This window comes from Nicotiana tabacum, chromosome 5 (genome assembly GCF_000715075.1).
Source record: "Nicotiana tabacum cultivar K326 chromosome 5, ASM71507v2, whole genome shotgun sequence".
NCBI classification, from domain to species: domain Eukaryota; kingdom Viridiplantae; phylum Streptophyta; class Magnoliopsida; order Solanales; family Solanaceae; genus Nicotiana; species Nicotiana tabacum.
Genome location: NC_134084.1, coordinates 125,781,108 through 125,805,273, shown reverse-complemented (window position 1 = coordinate 125,805,273; position 24,166 = coordinate 125,781,108). Strand labels below are relative to the sequence as shown.

The following is a 24,166-nucleotide window of genomic DNA, read 5'->3' as shown; positions in this document are numbered from 1 at the left end:
TGTCGTCTTCTTTAAGGTCAAAAGTCTTTGAAGATATTAGTAACTTTTTTATTCGTGCACGTTAGGCACATCTTTGGTCTTTCACATAAAAACGTGTGTTTGGGTTCTAAACAAAAATTTAAAGAGAATGGGATAATATACAAGTTGTTCAAGACCTTCATATCACTTTGATTCAAATTATATAGTTTATTTGTCCAAGGTTTTTTTGAGCCAAAAGTATTTTTTCGCAAAGCTAAGATGTTTGGCCAAATTTTTAGAAGTGAAAAAAGTACTTTTAAGTAGAAGTATAAGCAGTTTTTGAGAAGCCGAAAAAAATACTCCCTAGGTTCACTTTTAATTGTCACTTTGGACTTTTCACGCCCCTTAAAAAATAATAAATAAAGTGTATAATTTAGCATGCTACCATATTAATTGGTGTATAGTCTTAATGAATTTGGAAAATGATTTGAAATGAGTAATTAATGCTAAGGGTAAAACAGGAAAAACAAATTATTTTTCTCTTGATATACGAAAAGTGATAAGTTAAAATAAAAAATTATTTTTAGAATACTTGACAACTAAAAGTGAATAGAGGGAGCAGTTTATTCTCAAAAACACTTTTAAGAAAAATATATTTAAAAGTACTTTTTAAAAGTTTAGTCAAATAATGATTACTGCTCAAAAATATTTTTCAAATTACTTAACCAAACACAAACTGTTTCTCTCCAAAAGTATATTTTTAAAAAGTATTATTAAAAAAAAAAATCAATATAAGCTAATTTTAGAATGTTATAAGACAAAATATCTCTTTTGGTTGCAGCACACCAAAATGATAATGATTGATACGACAATTAGAATAACAATAACAACAATAACGATTATACTATCATTTTCAAACTTAATTTTAAAATTATCAACCAATAAAATACTATCACTAACTGCCACCAAATTACCAAAAGAACCGGTTGTCTATACGCCCAAAATTAAAGTAATACCGTAAATTATAACCTTCACCGTCATCTGATAAGATTTCATAGAAACTTAACACCAAAAAGACCACCAACGGAGTCATTAACGGTGCCGTGAATTATGCAACAGAAAAGACCAAAAAACTAATGCCTCTCAATTTTTGTTGAAAACTTCTAGAAACTGAATTTGCAACAAACAATTACAAAGTGATGTTTAAAAGTAGTCTTTGAGTTTATGCAGATTATCAAATGATGTGTTTCGAAAGTATGTTTAAAAAAAGTACTCTAACCTTTCACTTTTACTTATCCACTTTGAACTTTTCACAATCCTTAAAAAATAATTATTATATTATTTATTTTACCATATAACCCCTAATAATAATAGTATTCAAAAAAAAATTAAAAATGAATAATTAATAATAAAGTAAAGAAAAAAAATTGTCTTTCTTTTAATTTGCTAAAATAGACAAGTAAAAATAAAATATATTTTTAGTATAGTGTACAAGTAAAAACAACCAGAGAGAGTAATTTCAAAAATATAACATTAAACAAACAGAACACAACAACAACAATCACCCAGTAAAATCCCACCAAATGGGGTCTGGGGAGGGTATAGTGTACGCAGACCTTATCCCTACCCCGAAATAGTAGAGAGGCTGTTTCCGGGAGACCCTCGACCCAAAAGGCGAACAGAGATAATAATTCCTTACCAGCAGCAGCAACCAGAGAGATAATATAATATCAACAATGTAAGAGACGGAGAATATGTGGAAAGGCAATAACAAAAATCATTACTAGTTACACAATAATATGAAAATGGGAAAGTAATGTGAACACAGCATACGCCACTAGCAGTCTAAGACAAAACAGTATCAGACTAGCCCCACCCCCGAAATAAAGAAGAAAAACGCTCGACTACCCCTACCCTTCAACCCTAATGCTCGACCTCCACACCTTCCTATCAAGAGCCATGTCCTCGGAGATATGAAGTCTCGTCATGTCCTGCCTGATCACATTGTCCAAATACTTCTTAGGCCGCCCTCTACCTCTTCTTACGCATGCTAAAGCCAACCGCTTACACCTCCTAACCGGGACATCAAGGCTTCTCCTCCGCACGTTCCCAAACCATTTGAACCTCGCTTCCCTCATTTTGACGTCCAAGAGAGCCACACCCACCTTTTCCCAAATAACTTCATTCCTAATCCTATCCAGCATTGTGTGCCCGCACATCCATCTCAACATCCTCAAACAAACAGAACACAGTATTTTTAAAAAAACATAATAACAAACTTTTAGTAGGCGTTGGACATAAGAATTGTGAAATTCCGAGAAAAGGTGATTTTTTTTCAAGTAAAAATGGTATTGGAAAATTAGAGTTATATTTGGATATGAATACAATTTGGAGTTGTTTTCGAATTTTTATGAGTGATGTGAAGTAAAAATTTTGAAAATAATTTTTTGGAGTTTTCAAATTTTCGAAATTTACAAGTGAATGAAATTTTTATGGCCAAACACTGATTCAGAAAAAAAGTAAAAAAACTTTTATGGCCAAACGGCTCTTCGAAATATTTTCAACCGATAGGATGTCCTGATAAAAGCATGTACTTGTTGTGTTTGTTATCTCTAGTCCTCGAAGTTTCATTTGGATATTTTTAGTTGTTGAAACACATTACTTTAAACCATCAGACCTTGCGTGTCTCTCAAACGCCCTGATGTTGATATCCACGTCAAATAAAATATGCCATTTTTTTGTACAGAAATAAAAACTCAAATTCACCCATCTCTAGCAAATTTCACTAACATTGCTCTGCCACCCATCTCCATCTGCCACCCATCTCCATCTGCCACAGCTAGCAATAATCTCTATTACCTTCCCTCCACCATTTAAACACATAATTTTTTTAGGCTTATTTTCATCTTCACACCGTTAGCACCACCATTTTGCCACTATCTCCCAGATGTAGATCCTCACTTACCAGACTACGCTCCTCACTATTCTTGTTTATCTCACTTCAAAAACCACCTGGAGTCATTGGAAAGCACCATAAAAATCCACTAGAGCCGTCGTCCCTTCTACAACGACATCTTTTCTTCCTCTCTTTCTATCTCCATTGCACTACTTCCTTAACTTTCTACCACATAACTTAGATTTCCACCTTTAACTCCATTATAAAGCACCAAAACCATCCTCTCTTTTCCTTCAACGACCAACCAATATGTCATCGTCTGTTCATATTCTTCCACTATTACTACAAATTTTTAACCCAAAAATTTATAGTAGGCGTTGCCGCCTTCTCATTCATCATCTTGTTCGATGCGAAACAACTGCTTCAAAACCCGAACTTTCACTCCTCACTCTCAATGATGAATTCTCCCTCCTTCCTAACCAACAATTCAAAAAGTAGCAAAATATTTTTATCAAGAATCACAAGCTTCATTTGCTTTATTTGGAAATACACCAGATATTTTTTATCCCTCTTTTTGTAATTGATCTTAAAATGGAGGAAGATGATGAATACGGTGGTGAAGGAGAAAAATGAGGCGACAACGGCAAAGGTGGTGGTGATGAAGGTTAGGAGGAAGAGAATCAGGAGACAGTAGCAGCGGACTGGGTTTAGGGTGCTTTGAGAGGAAGATGGAATTGGTTGCTTTCTCTCTTCTTTTGGCCTTTTTCTTTTTAATTTTATTCATGGTTATAATTTTAATACTTTTTAAATCAATTCACACGCATGTATATTATACATTTCATCCAATTAAATTATATCAATGCCGCATAAGCTCGGTCAATACTCAAAGGTGTTTAAAAACTTGTTTCGAATAAGTACAAATATTCACTAACCGTTGAATACAAGAAAACGTGAACAAGTACAAAGGTCTATTAGGATATTTTGTCTTTTCAAACTAAATACTAAGAATTTCTCTTGAAAAAGAAGACTCAAGCTTTGAAATTAAAATTGCTAAAACAAATAAGGGAAATGATAGTTATGATTGTCAACTTCTCCAACTACTAATTCTTATAGTTTTGCTAGCGAAGATATACTCCTGAAAATCATCGTTGTTGTTCAAGGTGTCTAATTACTTTTCTAACTAATACCATCATTACACGTCAAAAAATTTAAATTGAATTATCAATTGTTGAACCTGCTTCGATCAAATCATCTTCATGTCAAGCTTGAACTTCTTTTTATCTTCTTATTCAGAAGCTCTAACTTCGCTTAAATAAAAGAACATTTTGTAGAAAATAAAGATATCGAGTTATTCTTGAAAAAATTCATGGTGCAGAAACAAAATTACCGAACAAAAAAATGCGAGAAGAAAATCTCAGAGAAGAAGATGAAGAGGGCCTTCATTAAAAAATTTACTGAATGCCTCAGATGTTGAAATTACTATTCATACTTCTAATTAATAACTCGAAAAAAGTTATACAAGTTATTTCCTTAATAATTACTAACTCTAATAATTTAACTTGTAGTAATATATATGCATGCCAAATATTCAAAATTGCAGTAAATATAACTATCACTTCCCTAATTACTAACTCTAATAATTTAACCAATAACATACAACAATAATAATAACAAATTCAGTAACACATATACATATATGTTAAAATATTTAAACTGCAACAATTATAGTTAAATTTTTTATAATAGCTTCGTTTGTTCCGAATATTTTTAAATGCTATAGCGAATTGTTGTTATAAAAAATATATATTATAATAGAATATGAGAATTGGTTCTAAAAAAATTTGACTTTTATAAATAAGTGTTATTATTATAAAGAGGTTTGATTGTATAACTGTCAAATCCCAAACCGTAACGATATAACCCACTTAATAGCACAAAGCCACAAATACATGCCAAGCAAAACCACTCTCCTATCCCCTGGTACTTACACTCACGTGGTCAACTCTTGGTTAGCCAACTCACGGCGTTTTTATCGTTTAAGTGCAGATATACCATTAACTTTAAACCCCTACCTATAAATGTTTCTGCCACACTGAGTTATTAACACATACAGTAATTAAAAGAACACTAAAAATATATTAATAATGGTTTTTTTTTTGTAGTTTACCGAGAAAGAAATTATCGGTTCAAAGCGCTTTTGTTCGAGTCTATGAATAATGCCTTGCCGTTTCTGTTTGGTCTTTTTCCTACTTTCCCTCACCCTCTTTAATGGTATACTCTGCTTCCATGAGATCTCCGTCAATTATCCATTTCCCAGGTGAGTAAAATTGACTGAGCTTTCTAAATCCAAATTACACTTCTTGACTAGTTATATATGCATTTTTTTTTCTAAATTAGAAATAATGAAATTGCAGAACAAAATGGGAATTTTAAAGATTGTATGCAGATTTTATTGTTCTGTCAGTTTGCTGCAATTTTCACTGATCAAGATCTATTTTTTCCTACTAATTTCTTAAATTTGACAAAAATAAGATTTCTTATTTTGTTTAAAATCTACATTCTTGTTTGGTCTTCACACACTACCTCCATTGCAGAGCTAGTTCTGCTTGTCTTTAGGGATCTGTGCTAAAAAGGAACCAATTGATGTAGTTTCACAAATCTGAATAGAAGATCTAATAAATTCTGTTTTTGTAGAGTTTCTGGTATTCTGTTTCTCTTATTCCTGCAAATTCTCTTATTTCTTTTTTTGTTAATTTGTGAGTCATTTCATCTTTGATTGTTGCTTTTGCAGGATAATTTCATAAAATAAAATTGGTACTGAAGAATTAATAATCTTCTCTAAGTCCTGGACAAGGTTGAGTTTTCTCATAAAAAATTGTTTATGTGGGGAGAAAAGATTGGATTTTTACCAGTTTTCCAGAGCTGCAAAATGGATGTAGGCCAAGGCAGCTCGATTGAAGAAATGAAGGATTTACAGACCAACACTTCATGGATTCCAGCGACTCCAGGGAAGCCAGGGTTTGCGACATTGCCACCAATTAGCAAGAGTAGGCAGGAAAACCAGCCAGCTCAGGTTGATTGGTCAGAGTTGCAGATGAAAAAAGCAGCAGTGGCACATGCTGCTGACGCCACAGCCGAAGCTCAAAATGCATCTGCTTACAATGGTTCAACAAGTTCAGTAACAGTAGATCAGTGCTTCGCCAGCTGGGAAGCAGCAGTAGGCACAAAATCGGAAATGTATGGAGGTGGTATAAAGATGTGCAATAACTTCTCTAGTGATAACGTAGACATGTGGACTAATGTGTCTTTCGGAGATCTCTTGGCGATGGCACATGCTGCTGGCACCACGCCCGCAGCTGAAAATGCAAAAGATGATACAGCTTATAGTGCCAGGAGTTATTTCAAACCGCTCGTCAGTTCTCAGAGTGCAGGTAAACAAATGAAGTATTCACTGATTCGTCTGTATCTCATGTAATTGGAATGACCCAACTGCTTCGAGGATCTTCAGATTACAACAACGGCATTCCATATATTTGTCAAGAGTGTCTTTTACCTGCCTCATTAACACAACAGCATCTTCGTGCATACTAAGACCTGAAAAACGTTAGAGAATGAAATACAACAAGTTTAGTATTACGTTCTCGGGTAAGACCTGAAAACGTTAGAGAATGAAATATAACAAGTTTAGTATTACGTTCTCAGGTAAATTGAAACTTACATCTACTAAAGCATGCATGAACTTGCTTGCATTGAGTTTAGCATTCTTGTGGGTACTCATTAAAGTTGCATTTGGAATAACAAATCAGAACGGAAACAAAAAGGTTACATACAAGATTTATGACACTATGTTTTTCCTCTAATTGAGTGCTCTTCTATTAGGGTCTCATTCCAAGTCAAATTATTGATTTTTATCTATAATTAATAGCACTTGCTTCTACATATTGTGTTTGGGTTTCATTCCATGGAAACAATTCGGCTAAGCATCAAACAATATCATGGTTTAGCTAACATGTCACAACCTAAAGAAATTTATTGCTTCATGTTTTGGGATTATTTCCTTGATAAACTAACATGACTTAAGAGGATCCATAATGCAGATGGAAGCTCTACTTTTCCCAGCTCCCCTTTCAACTTGAATTCACCCCTAAGAATGACGGATGCAATCTCGAGCAACATCGCATTCCAGTTCGAACCAGTAACACCAGATCTGATCAAGAGTAAAGGGCAAGCATCTAATGCGTCAAACCTAGACATTAATGTTACTACATTACCAAGAGGTGTACAGTCAAATGAAGATACAATAAAGAGAACTGAAGCAAATGAACTCCAACAGAGCAGAGAGCAGTCGGAGCTGGTCTTAAATCAATCAGAATTGCAGGAGAATCACAAGCTTGACATGGAAGGCAAACAGGATAGTGAACTGAATAATACACCAGAGCAAAAACCAAGAAGAAGAAAACACAGGCCCAAGGTGGTTGTAGAAGGCAAGCCTAAAAGGACTCCTAAACCAAGAACCGAAAAGCAGCCTGGTTCAGTGGAGACAAAAACAGAAAAGAGGAAGTATGTCCGAAGAAACAAGGTTGGCAGCCCTGCACCCACTTCTGCTGAAGAGGTACACAATACAATTGACAATGGAAAGACTCCTAGTTCCAAAGAAACCCCACCAGCAAAGAGGAAGTACGTCAGAAGAAATCAAGTTAAGAAGAGCACAGAACAACCCTCTGAAGAGGGGAGCAGTGGAACAACTGATCAGAAAAAAGTTTCTCCTCCTAGAAAATCCTGCAGGAAAACGTTGAATTTTGAATTTGAAAGACAAGCAAGTGATGAAAACTCATCATACAGGCCCTCAACTTTGGATTTGCATGCAAATCAAACCGAATCAACTGCACAATGTGTACAGTCTGCACAACTTGGACAAGGTATGGAAGCCCCCCATGAAAAGACAGGAGTGGGAACAACTTATAACATCAAATGTTCCCTGAACCAGGAGCTGAGAAATTACTTGTCACAGCATGAAGTGCAGTACCTTGGTTCTCCGTCTCTGGACAAGGTTGGCTGGAATCATGATGAAGTCATGGTTGGTAATCAAAATGAAAGCACAAGAGGAAATTATAGAATCAATTTTTCAGATTTAACTCGTGACAAACAGGCAAGCATACTACAAATGACACCACAGAGCCTGAATTGTTCCAACTGTAGCAGCAGCACATGCTTGCCACATGGGAAAGGCTTGAAGAGACAGCATTCGTATAGAACTAATGAAGCACAATTCTACAGCTTAAATGCCAGAGGAGTGTATTTCAATTCCATGCAGGCTTATCAAGCAATCCTTCCAGCAAATGAACCTGAAGTTTATAGTAACCTAGGGATGCATTGTCCTGCAACTTACAAGAAAAAGAGAACAGAAGAGGGCCACAGCTCAGCAGCATCTTACATTAAGCATTTTACTAGCGAAATTAACCATGTGCCTTCATCGCGGTGCAATATCAGTGGTTCCCCTAGCAACAATTCTTCAACCAATATAGCCTACAACAGACTGCAGAACTCCGATTTTGTGCCAGCAGTTGTGGAAGCAGGGAAGTTAAGGAAGGGGAGATCAAAAGGCGCAACTCAAGTGCATGAGTTAGCATCTGTGCATGAAATTTACAAACAATTTCAGACTTCTACATCCAAATACGCAACAAAATGCAGACTTGGAGAAAGATACAAGACTTCACATCTATCCAATGCATGCATGGAAGCTCCAACTGCGGACACCCGAGCACCAATGAAGACAAAAAAGCAATCAAAGAAAAGCACCTTTGTCAGCTCAACAGCTTCCAGCATGTACATCCATCAACAATTCACAGCAAATGCAAGGGGTACTTAAAAGGCATATTCTTAAGACAATCAATTACATCATAACTCCTTAGTTGCTAACTAACATTGAATGCAGGTCCCCCACCAGCTTTAACATGGAGAGGCATGTCTCCAATTGATGAAATTGCAGAACACTTGCAGCGTCTTGATTTAAACAGAGAAAGCAGCCAAATTCAAGGTCAACATGGAAATGTCACCTACCACACCAAGTTTCAAGGGGAGAGTGCCCTTGTTCTTTATCAAAGAGATGGAAGTATTGTTCCTTTCGGAAGTTCATTGGTTAGGAAACGAAAACCACGGCCAAAAGTTGATGTTGATGATGAGACTGATAGGGTATGGAAGCTTTTGCTGCAAGATATAAACAGTGAAGGCGTTGATGGAACAGATGAAGACAAGGCAAAATGGTGGGAAGAAGAACGTAGAGTGTTTAATAGTAGAGCAGACTCATTTATTGCGCGAATGCGTCTTGTCCAAGGTATTTATACAATGTCTTCAAGCCTTCCTTGTGGCTAAGTTCAAAATGATAGCTAGGTTCCCTTCATCTGAAATATAGCTAGAAAAAGGTGTGGAGTTTAAATATGAAGATGGCTTGCCCCCCCCCAAACCCCCTCCCCCCCCCCCCCCCAAAAAAAAAAAAAAAAAAAAATGAGGATACTAGGATATGGATCTAATACTTTACAGAATTTCACCACATACCAACTTTGACACCAGCTAAGTGAACTCAGAACTAATTCAAACTTACAAAACGCATGCACTTGCAACAGCTCAAGCATGAAACCAGAATCCAACCTGACATGCATATCAACACGTGTATGCGCTAAAAAGGAAGTAGGTTAAGGATGAAGAGATCAGTCCTACGAGAATATCTTCTTTCTGTAATGACACTGCATCCATAAACATCACATCCAATCAGCAAACAGCCATGCTAATATCTTCAATCTGCGACTCATCATGTGGTCATAGAAACTATTGAACAGTGAGGCAGAAACTAAATGCTGACCTTGTACACCTATTATCAATCTTAAACACCATATTAAAGAAAAAAGATGTCAGTCACATGTTTTTATCCATTGTAATAACCATAACTATTATTTATCTTTTTCTTTTTGTTTTTCTGGGTGAGTCAGGAGACAGGCGCTTCTCACCTTGGAAGGGATCTGTTGTGGACTCTGTAGTTGGAGTATTTCTTACACAGAATGTTTCAGATCACCTTTCCAGGTAGCTGAAACAATAAAATTCTGTAATTTTTGGGTTTTTTTCTGTCCTCCAGCAAATTTCTAAAGTTCAAAGATGGAGTACAACATATTACTTTGTCCACCTTTCCCCAAAATACTTACTTTGTCCACTTTACAGTTCTGCATTCATGTCACTCGCTGCTCACTTTCCTCTGAAGACAAAGAGCAGTACTCAGAAGCATGAAGGGAGAACAGCTGTCATAATTGAAGAACCTGAAGTGTGTGCAACAGATCCCATTGTTTCTATCAGATGGCATGAAGATCAAGCAAATCAGTCAAGTCGATGTCAGGATTCCTGGAGAGTCTATAATACAGATTCAAATGAAGAAAAAACAGCTGTCAACAGCTCTGAATCAAGTGAAAATAGCACAGATTGCATAAAGTCAGCAGAACATTCAGTAATTCTGCAATCAGATTCTTCTAGAGAAGGTTCAGATCTGTATCATGAATCAACACTTATGGGTTTCAGAGATAAAAAAGAATTGAATGATTTGCCTTCTTCTCCGAGTTCTGTAGTTTCTTCTGAGAACTCTGCGGTTGTTCAAACTTCAGAAAGAACTGACACAAGCAGCTTTTGCAGCTCCACTTCTTTTTTGAAGCTATTACAGATGGCAGGAACTTCAGGAGCACGAGGAACCACGTGCACTGAATACTTACAAGAAGGTGGAAACTTCCCAGTCCTTCGCAAGGAACGTAGTGCCCTCGAACAACCTGGATCATTGGTAGAATGTGCACATCCAGAACGGTACACAACACTGAGGAGTGAAACTTATATCTCATGCAATAACCCTCAAAATAAGTTGGACACAGAGACAGTTAATAATGCAGAAGTCAATGTCGAACTACAGTTTCAAACTGAAGATAGAAATTGCAATGTACCCCAAGTTCCAGAAGCACCAACCTCTTCAGAAACCAATATAGAAGTCACAGAAAGAGCCAGCATAGTTTTTGATTCATGTAAGTATGAGCAAAGAGCTGTGGAGTCAAACTTGAAAAATGTCAGTGATCATGCTTGTAGCAAAGTAGACAGTGTAAATGAAAATCCTTCTAAAGCAAAAAAGGGACAGCTCGGGAAGGAGAAAGAGAACATTGATTGGGACAGCTTACGGTTAGAGGCCCAGGCCAACGGCAAGAAAAGAGAAAGGACAGCGAACACAATGGATTCACTGGACTGGGAAGCAGTGAGGTGCGCAAATGTCAATGAGATAGCCCACACAATTAAAGAACGAGGAATGAACAACAAGCTGGCAGAGAGGATCAAGGTACATACATGTGTATTTCCTTTTTGCAATATCTGAGGACAAGAGAACATATACATATACAGTAATTATTTGGCCTGGAATCCCAAGTGATTGCTCAATGATATTAAACTTACTATTGCAGAATTTTCTTAACCGGATTGTTAGTGAACATGGAAGCATTGATCTTGAATGGCTGAGAGATGTTCCACCAGACAAAGCAAAGTAAGCTAGCAATTGTTCCAAATAATCTCTCACCTTTAAAATAGTAGTCATCTACAAACTTTAACACAATTCAAATGTATGGTTTCAGAGAGTATCTATTGAGCATAAGGGGCTTGGGTCTGAAGAGCGTGGAGTGTGTGAGACTTTTAACACTTCACCACCTAGCTTTCCCAGTAAGATCTAGAACCAATTTTGGAAGAGCTAATATATGAGAAATAGTTCAATCACACTAATGACTGTGTATCTGTAATAAGGTTGACACAAATGTAGGGCGTATTGCTGTTAGGCTAGGGTGGGTGCCCCTGCAGCCGTTGCCCGAGTCACTACAATTGCATCTTCTTGAGCTGTGAGTATTCCTGACTCTAAAATATCTCCAATTGCATACATGGTGCAAGGCTAACTCTGTGGTATTCCTACAGGTACCCAATACTGGAGTCAATCCAAAAGTACCTATGGCCACGTCTCTGCAAGCTTGATCAAAGAACATTGTAAGTAGCATCCACAGACATATATGTATGTATGTATGTATGTATGGGTGTCCTTCGCAATTGTAGTGTCATAATTTGACCACTCACAGATATCGAGCCCTAAGTTGTAACTAAATGTAAGTATTCCAATGTCAATCTTCTGGTAAATCAAATGATAGAAGTATTTGTCTACTTTAATAAAGTGAAGAAAATAGTAGCATGGTTGATTCAGAGTTTGGTCGAGGGACTCATATGCAATGCATGTGCACTTATATTTAGATAGCTTAGAAACTATTTTTGTTTTCTTCCAACAAGTAACAGATCATTTATTTAAGATCTTAATTACAGATATGAGCTACATTACCATATGATCACCTTCGGAAAGGTATGTCAATGCTATTAGATGATATCTCCTAAAACTAGTAGATATTTGCAATCAAAGGCTAAAGCCAACTCATATAGGTCTTCTGTACAAAAAGCAAACCCAATTGCAACGCATGTCCACTGAGAGGAGAATGCAGACACTTTGCAAGTGCCTTTGCAAGGTTAGCTTATTACTGTTTCTGCAGCTAAAATACTTCTGTCTTGTGTGTCCAACTATCTTGTTTCTACTACATTAACTATTCCACTCAAACCTAAAGGATCATAGTTCCACTATGTTTTAGGTATGCAAAATCTACTATACGTCAGTGAACCACTAGCCTGTTTCAGGCTAACCCACCAATATATAAAATACAACCATGAGGCATTCTGGATAAGAAAACTCCAGTCACTGATGAAGCAATTTCATGCTAAATTTTTTAGATGTACTTATTTCTAAGATAGCTAATAGAACTCTCTTATTGGTCATATCCATACTGCAAGCACATTAACTGAGACTACAAGACTTGAACGGCTATTTTATCTGTTTAAAGATTCAGAAACATTGTATTTCTTTGATGAAGTACATTGTATTTCATAAACTGGATCTAATGATAATGCACCATTCAGTGCGAGGCTTGCCCTTCCCGCGCAGGAAGAAAAAAGCATTGTGTCTGCAACAGAAAACAAAGCCTCTAACAACAATCCAAGGGAAAAATTCACTCACCTGCCTCTGCCATTACCTCCGGGTAATCAACAACCAGTGGAGCATCAGAAGTTGATCAACTCAGCTCCTATTATTGAAGTGCCAGCAACACCAGAGCCCATTGTTGAACTTCCTGCCACACCTGAGCAAGAGCAAATACAAGCACCAGAAATTGACATAGAGGACACTTACTATGAAGATCCTTGTGAAATTCCTACAATTGAAGTGAATATGGCAGAGTTCACTCAAAATTTAAAGAAGTATGTCGAAAACAATATGGAGCTTCATCAGGTAGAAATGTCGAATGCCTTAGTAGCCTTAACTTCAGAAGCTGCATCAATTCCCGTGCCTAAACTTAAGAATGTCAGCAGGCTGAGAACTGAACATCAAGTGTAAGTAAATAATCCTGATCCTACATCATAACAATAGAATTATGCTGCCAAAAAAAAGCACTGACTCAACAGACAAGAACAGACTGTTCTTTTCAAGGTAATACAATGTTTGAAGAACTTCTTGTACTCACTCAATTGTTTTTCCTCCTACAGATATGAACTTCCAGATTCTCATCCACTTTTGGAAGGGGTTAGTGATTCCACAGTAGTTTTATGTCCAACATGTAACCAGCAGCCAAGCAGATATAGAAATTAATCCTCCAAATAATTACATTTTTCATTTTGCAGTTGGACAAAAGAGAACCAGATGATCCTTGCTCCTATCTTCTTGCTATTTGGACACCGGGTAGGATAACAAGAACTGTAATGCTATATATGAAAGAGATTTTTGGAAGGCATCCTGTCACAATATTCTTGTAATGTGGAAAATAGATGAATTAGCTAAGTCATGCTTAGGGAACTATTGACATAGCCTATCACTTTGGTAACTCTAGGGTACAAATCTCATGGGTTAGTCTGAGTTGTAGGTAAAATCAGTTTAACTTTCATATCCCCCTTTCAGCACCAACTGATTTACCGCTTGTATCAAATTCATATCAGGTGAAACAGCAAATTCTTTTCAACCTCCAGAAACACAGTGCAACTCTCAAGAATCTGGCAAACTGTGTGAAAATGAGACATGTTCCTCATGCAACAGCATACGTGAAGCACATTCTCAGACAGTAAGAGGGACTCTTCTGGTAAGAAAACCCATAGACTATAACAATGGTCATGTTTATACGAGTAAATGACCTAAGAGATACACTCAGTTTGTGTTAATTGTTATTCTTGTCAATAGATACCATGTAGAACAGCTATGAGAGGAAGCTTTCCACTCAATGGTACCTATTTTCAGGTCAATGAGGTGAATATAACCAACTTTTAGCTCATGTACAGGTTTCACACGTCAAAGACAGCTTCTATGTCAAATATTGAGGTTTTCAGTGTACAAATTATTTTTGCAGGTGTTCGCAGACCATGACTCCAGCCTCAACCCAATTAATGTCCCAAGGGATTGGCTGTGGAATCTCCCACGGCGGACTGTCTACTTTGGAACCTCAATACCGACGATATTCAAAGGTGAAAAAATCACTAAACTGATGAAACCTCATTTAGAAAGTTTTGGGATTAAAACTAACATTGAAATCTCTCATGTTCATCAGGATTAACCACAGAAAGTATCCAACACTGCTTTTGGAGAGGTATGTAGATGGAAAATCTTTCAGTTTTAGCAGTGATTAGCTTCTTATCTGTTTCAACAAAGTGAAACCCTGAAAGACACGTGTTTTAAACTAGCTTTATGTCGAGATGGAATACTGTAAAACAAATAGATAAAATGGATCACATTCTAGTCTGTTTAAAATTTAACATACCATGTTTTTAAAAAAAACATTCCATAATCAAAATTTAAAACGATATAGAAGTATCAGAAGACCTAGGACCTGTTTCATGATTGCCTTCCACAGCATTGGATAAATGGTAAATTTAGCTATGAATAAATGGTAGTAATCAGTTCAGAAACTAACAGGAACAAGTTGGTGTACCCTGCTGCAAAACATTTTTGCTTTTCTGATGAATAGCTATTGTATTTTTCCAGGGTTTGTCTGTGTGCGGGGATTTGATCAGAAGACACGAGCACCTCGACCACTGATGGCACGGTTGCACTTTCCAGCCAGCAAGTTAAACAAGACTAAAGGAAAAACAAATGAAGACCATGGAGCAGCACACTGAATATAGCTATCCAGGTAATCATGCCAAACATGCTAACAGCATTCAATATCATGCAGTTCTAAGCCAGATGGTGAAAAGAAGATAGGTATCTTGTTAACTTATAAAGTAGAAACGAAAATGAGATGATAATTTTTTTTTTTGTAAATAACAGTTATGATGTTTCTTTAAATAGCAACAATTTATTGAATCAGTTTATTCCCATTTAGTTCGATCGTAAGATAATGGACTTACAGAGCCCATTATCTTACTTTTAAGTATTAATAGCCTGAACTGACCAAAGTTGTAACGTTTCCTGTTCTCTGCTACATATATATGAAATAATAATACGCAGAGGTAAACATGTGAATTCACCTGCTAATGGTACACACATGTATACATGATAGCAGCCTTCTATATAGAACTTATATATAGGGGTGGATGCAGTGTTGAGTTACTAGGTTCAGACAAAACCAGTACTTTTTACACAGAACATAAATTTATGTGTAAAAACTCCACTAAAAGTATGAAAAATAATAGACATGAACCCATAATTTCAAAAATACTATGAGTTTTTAACCCGTGAAGTTTAAATTCTGGATTCACTTTTGCTTTACACACACGTACGGTATCAGTGTAACAAGTCTCTTAACTTGCTGGAAAGGGCAGCCTTGCCATCAGCTGAGAAATATGATTTCTACAATTTTGACGTTCCAAATAGCAAGGTTGTGAGTTCGAGTCTCCCCAAGAGCAAGGTGGGAAGTTCTTGGAGGGAAGGATGTCGGGGTCTATTTGGAAACAGTCTCTCTACCCCAGGGTAGGGGTAAGGTCTGCGTACACACTACCCTCTCCCGACCCCACTAAGTGGGATTATACTGGGTGGTTGTTGTTGTTGTTGACGTTCCAAATAGCTATTGCAAATGCATGATGACCACTTCTCAACCTGCACAATCACAGTAGATTCAAGCTATTTACAATGAGTGAATCGTTAATGTTCACAATTCACAGATACTGTTCTTGAATTATTTGCATATATATACACCGTTCAAATCAAAAGCAATAGATTCAACCAGTGGCCAAATCAGCCACTACATACATCAGATCAGGGGCGGACCCACACGGTGTCAAAGAGGGTTCATATGAACCCGCTTCGTCAAAAAATTATACAGTATATAGATATAAATGTCATCTAAAACAGCACAAAACGTATATATTAATAAAATTGAACCCCCTTTGACAGTATGGTCGTTGTGGCGTGATGGTCCAAGTGGATTCAAATCTACCGGAAGGTCCGGTGTTCGATCTCTCGGCTCGACACCTTCCTTGCTTTTGGACATTTTTTGGCTTTATGCTTGAATGGTTACTTCAAACTTAGTTCAAAGTTGATCTATTTTTCTCTCATGATTTTCAGTAACATACAAGAATATTTATTGAAAGGCAAAATACATAAGTTACCCCCTGAATTATGGACGAAATCCCTGTTACACACTTTTTGCAGACAAAAATTACCTTACACACTCAATCTTTCCAAAATGTGCCTAATACACACTATTTTACCTACGTGGCCAGCGCGTGTTTTACCAACAAAATAAGGCGTGTGAAGAAACAAAAATATAGATCTGATATTTTATTTGAACGATTCAGATCTAACGAAATTTATCTAACGGTTCAAATTGATTTTTCTTTTTCTTTTCTTTCTTTTATTCCTTTTTCTTTTAGTTTGTTTTGTTCATTCTTCAACGAAACAAAAAGTTCTCCCATATTTGTCTTCCACAATCCCCCATATCCCCAGATCGGCCTTTGTTTGTTTTCTTGTGAAGAGTCCAATAATGAAGCTTGATGGCCTATGGAATTTTAAAGGTAGAGAGAGATAGTGTCTTTTGGAAGAGAGATCTTTTGGGTTTCTCCAAATTAATAGAGATTGGTTGATGAGAAGGTGAATCTATGGTCGATGTTGTCTTCAATTAGAGCCTTCACTGCTCTCTGCAACTCTTTTTTAGTTCAGCCACCGCCTTGGCCGCCAGCGCCAGTCCTCCTCTGCCCTCTATGGTGGTTCTTTCCATCCTTAATTTTTATGAAGAATAAAATGGAATTTAAAGATTTTAGCAGAAAGATAATAAGTTCGACAGTAAATGTGTAGGCCTTCTTACTTAAAGAAGTTAATCCAGATTATTATTATGGGATTCTTTTAGAGTGAAAGAAAAATAATTTTAATGGAGATGTGAGGTTAGGGATGCTTCTGCGCTGGTAGTAGAGAACTTCACATAGCTGATTTTTGATTGAAGAATAGTTTTGTTTCTTTTTTATTTGTTTTCTTTTAAATATTATCAATTGGTGTAAATTTAGTATTTTCTTTCTTTTTTCTTGAGGTAGGACACGTGTCACGACCTTATTGGCGCGTGACCTCACACATATTTTGAAAAGTTGGTCAAGAAAAAAGTGGTGTGTACTAGCTACACTTTAGAAAGTTTGCATGTGTAATATTATTATCGTCCACAGAAAGTGTGTAAGGGGGATTTGGGCCATAGGTTAGGTGGGTACTTATGTATTTTGCCTTATTGAAATGATTTATTACTTTGTAGTTTAATCTAATATGGTCTATAATGAAATTGTTTATTTGTACCATGTTGTCTTTTTTTTTTTATATTATTATTATTATTATTATTATTGTTTGGCTTATAAGCTCTCTTTATCCACTTATTTATATTAGTCTAGTTTATTTCACAACTCCTTCGTTCGATTATTTTGTTTCTTGTAATCAACAAAATTTGTTTTTCTCATATATCAAGGACAAGAATTCAGATTTTGTTATGTGTTGCAGAGTTTAAAATACTTTCAATTTGCTAACTAATCTTAGAAATTTTAAAGCAAAATTTGTCAAATTAATAGATAAATTATCTTAAAGATAAATTTAAATAGTTGTTTTAATTCTTTTATTAAAAAATGCACTACTCGTTAAAAAATAAGAGCGCGGAATTAAAAATGACTTTTTTTTAGATAGAGAATAAAAAGAAGAAAACACACCAGCTTATGCTTGATGTTGATTTTATTGGCTATCGCCGTATCAATTTGAACCCGCTTATATAAAATCTTAGGTGCATCAGATAGTGAGATATGATGTGCAAGTGTACGTCCACCAGAATTATCAACTCCTCACACAGATGAAGCTCCACATACGGCAGAATCACGTATTCCTCTTGAAACGATTTGATGTTTATATCGTGTGTGTTACAACTTCAGTTTGACAGCTAACTATACATTAGTCATAAGAAAAACTCAATAGAAACATCAATCAATATCACAATAATACACAGAATATGCTTTTTAAAACGGCACTGAGTATCCAGTCCATCTTAAGCGCACCTTAGGTCCATAGATATTCTATCCATCAGAGTTTAACCATAGCTCCGAAATTAGAACTGTGTATTAATTAGCGTGTACAAGGAAGGGAATTAGAGGAATATATCGTTAGATGCAGAGTTTCTGTGTTTTAATGCATTTATTATGGGTAAAATTTGCCGCCGGCTAGCTTTTGGCGTTCCCTCCCTTTTTGGGTCTCCGTGCTTGACATTCGCGCGTCGGGATTGCACTGATACAGCATTTCCGAATCGATACCCGACTCGATTAGTTGCTGGCTCTAATAAGTCGACCCGATTAACGCATATAAATAACATGGGCTAGCCAGTCAATTACACCTTATTTATTATAATTTTAAAATATTATTACTTATAGCTACTTTTTCCATTTTATAACAAAATAAGTGTTTATTTTATACCCTACCATTGAGGCATGAAATATTCTTTCTCTCTCTTCCTTCTCCCTCGACAGGATTCTCAATCCTCTCTTTCTCCTTCAAATCTCTCTCCCTTTTCCATCAAGGATACCGTCGTAGCAGCCATTTGTGGTTGCGATGGTGGATTTTCTGAAATGAAGAGAATAGATCTGAAGTGAAGAGGGAGTAGGCGAACAGATCTGGCCATGGCTATGGATTGAGCTTTTGGAAATCTGAAGCAAGTTCGCCGGAAAAGATTTGAGAGCTGGGTTTTTGTTCGTTTCCATTTTTAGTTTTAATAAAATGTATACAGTATTTTTCTTGGCCGAAAACGTCATCTCCGGCGAACTTTCTTCTCTTCTTTGCTAATGAATCACATACAATGATACAATTGTATTTTGTACAAATACACTGAAACACATTATATTTTTGTATAAATACATTATACTTTCAATTGTATTTATGTATTCTGAAAGTCTGTATTTTTTTAATACAACCGAATATCACTAGTTTTTGTGATTTTTTGTTGTTTGAATACAGTGTATAATAGTTAATAATGACTATCAGTGAATTGAATACATGTATACACTCGAATTGAACAGAACGATATACATCCTATTTCTTGATTTTTTGTTGTTTGAATACAAATGAATTCAATATAGTGAAATTGAGTACAATTCAATATTGTGATTTCCGTTATTAAACACCCGTAATCATATTTTTTAGGCGAGTTACCTCACTGTATTTATAAATACATTCGCGCTAATACATGGAATATATTATTAAATAGCTGTAATCCATATTTTTTAGCCGGATTACCTCACTGTATTTATAAATACAGTCGCGCAAATACATGAAATTCATACTTAAACAACTGTAATCCTTATTTTTTAGGTGGATTACATCGCTGTATTTATAAATACAACCGCGAGTACAATACCATAACAGCAAAATTTTCATATAATTGATTTTGTTGAGTTAATTAGGAGTGATACACGCCAAATGATCTTCTTTCCGTTATTAAACAGTTGGACTCCCTACTTATTAGAAGAATTACGTGACTGTATTCATGAATACAGTAGCGCGAATACAACGAATACAGTCAGGTAGCAACGAAATATTAGCTATAGAAAGTAGATATGTATATGGTAGTTATAGGAACTTAATAGCCACTACACTTAGGGATGTCAATGGGGCCAGACGGATGCGGGACGGGGCGGGTTTACTCTTGTGCGGGGCGAGGCGGGTTAAAATATTTTTTAAATTTTTAAAGCGGGGCGGGACGGATTGCGGGTTTAATGCGATTCAATGCAGGACAACTTTGAATTTCATCTTTTTTAAAACAAAACAATTATTTCAACTATAATTTCACATTCTTCATCTACTATAAATTACTGTATATGTGACCATATCCTATGTGTACAGAAAATCAACTTTTACGGCTCAGCTTTCCTGTATGATATTTTTTTGGTAATTTTTTTTTATATGTATATCAAATCACTGAATGTAACATAAGTTTTCTTTAGATATACTTTTACCATATATTTTTTCACATTATATTTTAAAATATTAAATTATTTGATTTGATTTAAACAATAAATTCGAGTACATAATATTTTTTAAGTATCTATTAAAGGCCTACTGACCAAAAATTAAAGAAAAAAGAAAAAAAATTAAGCGGGGCGGGGCAGGGCGGGTTCAAGTGGGGCGGACGGGTTGAAAACTGAAAAATAACTATGCGGGGCAGGTTGAAATTTTTGTGGGTTTTGCCAAACCCGCCCCGCACCCGCCCCTCCCCATTGCCATTCCCATCCCTAACTATACTATCGTGGTTTCTGAAAATTCCTTTTTTCATATCGGTAATCGAAAAAATAGCCAGTATTTGCAAAGTTATTAAAAAAATATTCACTATTTTATGCGGAGATAAAATCTGGACAAATACTTCAGCTCAAACATGTAAAGTTCCAGCATAATAAGCTGGATTATAAAGCTCCTGCGTATAAACTTCCAACATATTATGCTGAAAATTTTAAAGGCGTTTTTTTCTCCAGATTTTATCTTCACATGAAAAAGTGTCTATATTTCGATTAATTTTAAAATTGTGGCTATTTTTCATTTACCAGTTGTAAATCAAGCAATTTTTTATTTATTCCCGATTAACACTGATGAAGTTTTGGAGATTTTTTACACAGTATAGCCTCATTTTGGCCAGTATTGAAAAGTTAGTCGCAGTTTAAAGATTATTTAAACGATTCAGATTACGAGATGGTGGTCTTCATGACTCTTTAGTTTATCGACTGAAGTAGCTTTCGGTAGAGTTTTGGAGGGAGAGTAGCCTTGGCTTGTAAGCTGTAAATCAGGGAGAACAAAATTTCAAGAACAAGTAGAGGATTTCTTTTGTGTGTTGGTTTTCTCAGCATGTTTCAATATTATGGAGTGTTGAAGGAATTTATTGAGCAGATAACATTTTATTAGGATATAGAGACGAGAGGTTTGAAGAGAGAGGAGGTCGATGATACATTCCTTTTGACTTGTATTTGGGAGATTACCTTTAAATTATGACTGATTTGAAAACACAAAGGATAGAAAATGAATACACCCTTGATAGAAAAGTGAGAATACTATATCTCAAATGTGATTAAGAAAACATTCAGATTAATTCTCTTGAAATTATGTACTATTAAAAAAGGTACTTCGATTCATGCTTACAGAAAATGTCCAAATTCATCCTCTTAAAATTAGTATGTTTTTATTTCACATAATAATGGGTCATTGCTCTAAAATCCCTAGCTATTGAATCATTGTGACAATTGTAAACAATAAATTTGTGTCAAGAAAATAAAATCAAGACCGATAATATCGCAACAATCGTAGTATTTGATTTCAAATAATATGAGTGTACAATCTCTATGAATCCTCTGATTCTACTTTTCAATAGTAAATAAATTCAAGGGTCTTTGAGCTTGATCTTGAATATGTATTTGTTGCCTCGAACGATGATCTTGTTCTTGAGCTCGAGCTTGATTGCTTGAACTTGACCTTGATTTGTTCTTCATTCTTGAACTTGCACTTGATTTCTTGAACTTGAACTTGAAGCCCGAAACTTGTAGAGAAATTTGCGGCGTTTGATCCACGAGCTCTCTCTTGCTTCTTGTTATAACTTCTGGTCTCTTTTTGAGTTATGAAGACTCCTATTTATAGTTGTGGAAGGGAAGAGTTATGATAAGAACAAACTCTTTCCGACCAATCAAATTGAAGTGTGACATGACCACATTTGATTGGCCAGAACATGTCACTTGCACACGTGGCGTGATTTCATTGGCCTTTTAGTGTGACTTGACATGCCTTGTCATTTTGACATGTGGCATGATCCCATTGGCTCTTCTGTTTGACTTGGCGTGCCACACCATTTCACATGTGGCACCAAACTGGGCCTCTAGGAAGATAACATCTTGGGCTTAATTAAGTGGGCTAATCACTTTAGCCTAATTAAATGGGCTAGCCCAATAGATTAAGACTTATTTATTTAATCCATATATATTGGACTAATATAATTAATCTAATCATATTGACCCATAATATTTATTTGGACTAACATATATTTAAAGTACAGCCCAAAATATTTTATTGAATTTCAATTTAATAAATTTTGCATGCTTACAAATGCCCCTACTTCAAGGCTTATCGATTTTTTTAAGACTAGACTTGAAGTACATGTGAGGATCACTCTTTCATTTTTCATTTTCTTTGTACGTAGCTTCACGTGGCATTTCAGTGATATACGTAAATGCTAGCATGACTCCAGTGTTTGAGTAGCAATTAGTAGATTATATAATAATTCATTTATGAATACTTAGCATATTGCATTACGTGACTTTCTTGTCTTCCAATTGGAAAAGGATATGGTATCCTTTCTTTAAGGAAATATCCTCCTTATTGGATTCTCACGTGAACCAACTTCAATTAGGAGACTAACTAGTACAATTCAAATCCTTGTTGGGTTTCGTTCACAACAACGATCCCACATCGATATCTAGCTCTCAATAGCCACCTTATGACATCTATAAATACCACACACCCTTCATTTCATTAGTACCAATTTCAACGTGTGTTCAAATTGCTTTGAGTCTACTTTTAACGATTTGGACGCATTGACGTGAAGGTAATTTCTTCTTCTTCTTTTCTCGGGCTTTCTTCTTTGTTGTCTTTTTTTTTTTTTTGTAGGTCAAGGAGAAAGATATGTTCTTCTTCAATAAGATGATCCATGCATGAAGAAGATAATCTTGGGGTGTGAGGGGATGAGTACTCATCCCTGCCCAAATATCGGAGGGATTACTTTTATGGCCTGACTACCGGAGATATTACTCTCAAAATGACCCGATTCTTGGAGAGATTACTCTCAATGTGGCCTAATTCTTGGAGAGATGACTCTCAAAATGGCCTGATTCTTGGAGAGATTACTCTCAAAGTGACCCGACTACCGGAGAGATTACTCTCAATATGGCCAACTTAAGGTGCAAAAGGACTCATATGTCCACCTTAAGATTGGAAAGTTATGGTTCCATTTAAGGACAAACCCGCGAAGAGGCCAACTTAAGGTGCAAAGGGACTCATATGTCCACCTTAAGATTGGAAAGTCATAGTTCCTTTTAAGGACAAACCCGCGAAGAGGCCAACTTAAGGTGCAAAGGGACTTATATGTCCACCTTAAGATTGGAAAGTTATAAAGCTTCAACTCGAAGACGACATCAACTTGAACACTTGGAAAACTTTGAAGATTTGGCGGACTTTGTAGACTTCAACTCGAAGATTCGGAAGGCTTACACAATTCAACTTTAAGATCGGCGAATTTGAAGACTGAAACTTGAAGACCAAAAAACTTAAAGACTTTAACTTGAGGGGCTTAAATATTTCAACTTTAAGACCGATGAACTTGAAGACTTCAACTTTGAGACTTGGAGGGCCTAAATATTTCAACTTGAAGATCGGCGAATTTGAAGACTTCAACTTGAAGACCGACGGACTCGAAGACTTCAACTTTGAGACTTGGAGGGCCTAAATATTTCAACTCGAAGATAAGCGGATTTGAAGATTTCAACTTGAAGACAGACGGGGTTGAAGACTTCAACTTTGAGACTTGGAGAGCTTAATTATTTCAACTTGAAGATCAGCAGATTTGAAAACTTCAACTTGAAGACCGACGGGGGTGAAGGTTTCAACTTGGGGACTTCAACTTGAATACACTTGAAGACTTCAACTTGGAGACTTCGAGGGCTTAAATATTTCAGCTTCTCTTTTGCTTTACATTGTTC

The 24,166-nt window shown here is 36.0% G+C and overlaps 1 protein-coding gene across 3 annotated transcripts; it reads left to right on the top strand.

The window, feature by feature from the left end:
- The first annotated feature begins 4,956 nt into the window (after positions 1-4,956).
- Positions 4,957-15,296, top strand: LOC107808652 (DNA glycosylase/AP lyase ROS1). Of its 3 annotated transcripts, none has more exons than XM_075254034.1 (20): positions 4,957-5,171; positions 5,646-6,285; positions 6,952-8,715; positions 8,790-9,188; positions 9,841-9,931; positions 10,067-11,210; positions 11,332-11,411; positions 11,500-11,584; positions 11,666-11,757; positions 11,831-11,899; positions 12,227-12,263; positions 12,341-12,423; positions 12,869-13,336; positions 13,490-13,526; positions 13,625-13,682; positions 13,937-14,076; positions 14,175-14,240; positions 14,341-14,455; positions 14,539-14,577; positions 14,973-15,296. In XM_075254034.1, the coding sequence occupies exons 2-20, from the start codon at positions 5,736-5,738 to the stop codon at positions 15,104-15,106; spliced, it is 5,451 nt and encodes a 1,816-aa protein (XP_075110135.1). In that variant the 5' UTR covers positions 4,957-5,171; positions 5,646-5,735; the 3' UTR covers positions 15,107-15,296. The 3 variants fall into 3 exon arrangements, with proteins under 3 accessions (XP_075110135.1, XP_075110138.1, XP_075110136.1); XM_075254035.1 differs by lacking the exon at positions 4,957-5,171 and adding an exon at positions 5,184-5,556; XM_075254037.1 differs by lacking the exons at positions 12,227-12,263; positions 12,341-12,423 and having other exon boundaries at positions 4,959-5,171.
- The last annotated feature ends 8,870 nt before the right edge of the window (positions 15,297-24,166 follow it).

Bases quoted from the DNA above. Each gene is read 5' to 3' on its own strand.
- LOC107808652 (XM_075254034.1), top strand. From the start codon at position 5,736: ATGTGGGGAGAAAAGATTGGATTTTTACCAGTTTTCCAGAGCTGCAAA. The intron at 11,211-11,331 runs GTACATACATGT...TTACTATTGCAG, and splicing joins AGCTGGCAGAGAGGATCAAG to AATTTTCTTAACCGGATTGT. The intron at 14,578-14,972 runs GTATGTAGATGG...GTATTTTTCCAG, and splicing joins CCAACACTGCTTTTGGAGAG to GGTTTGTCTGTGTGCGGGGA.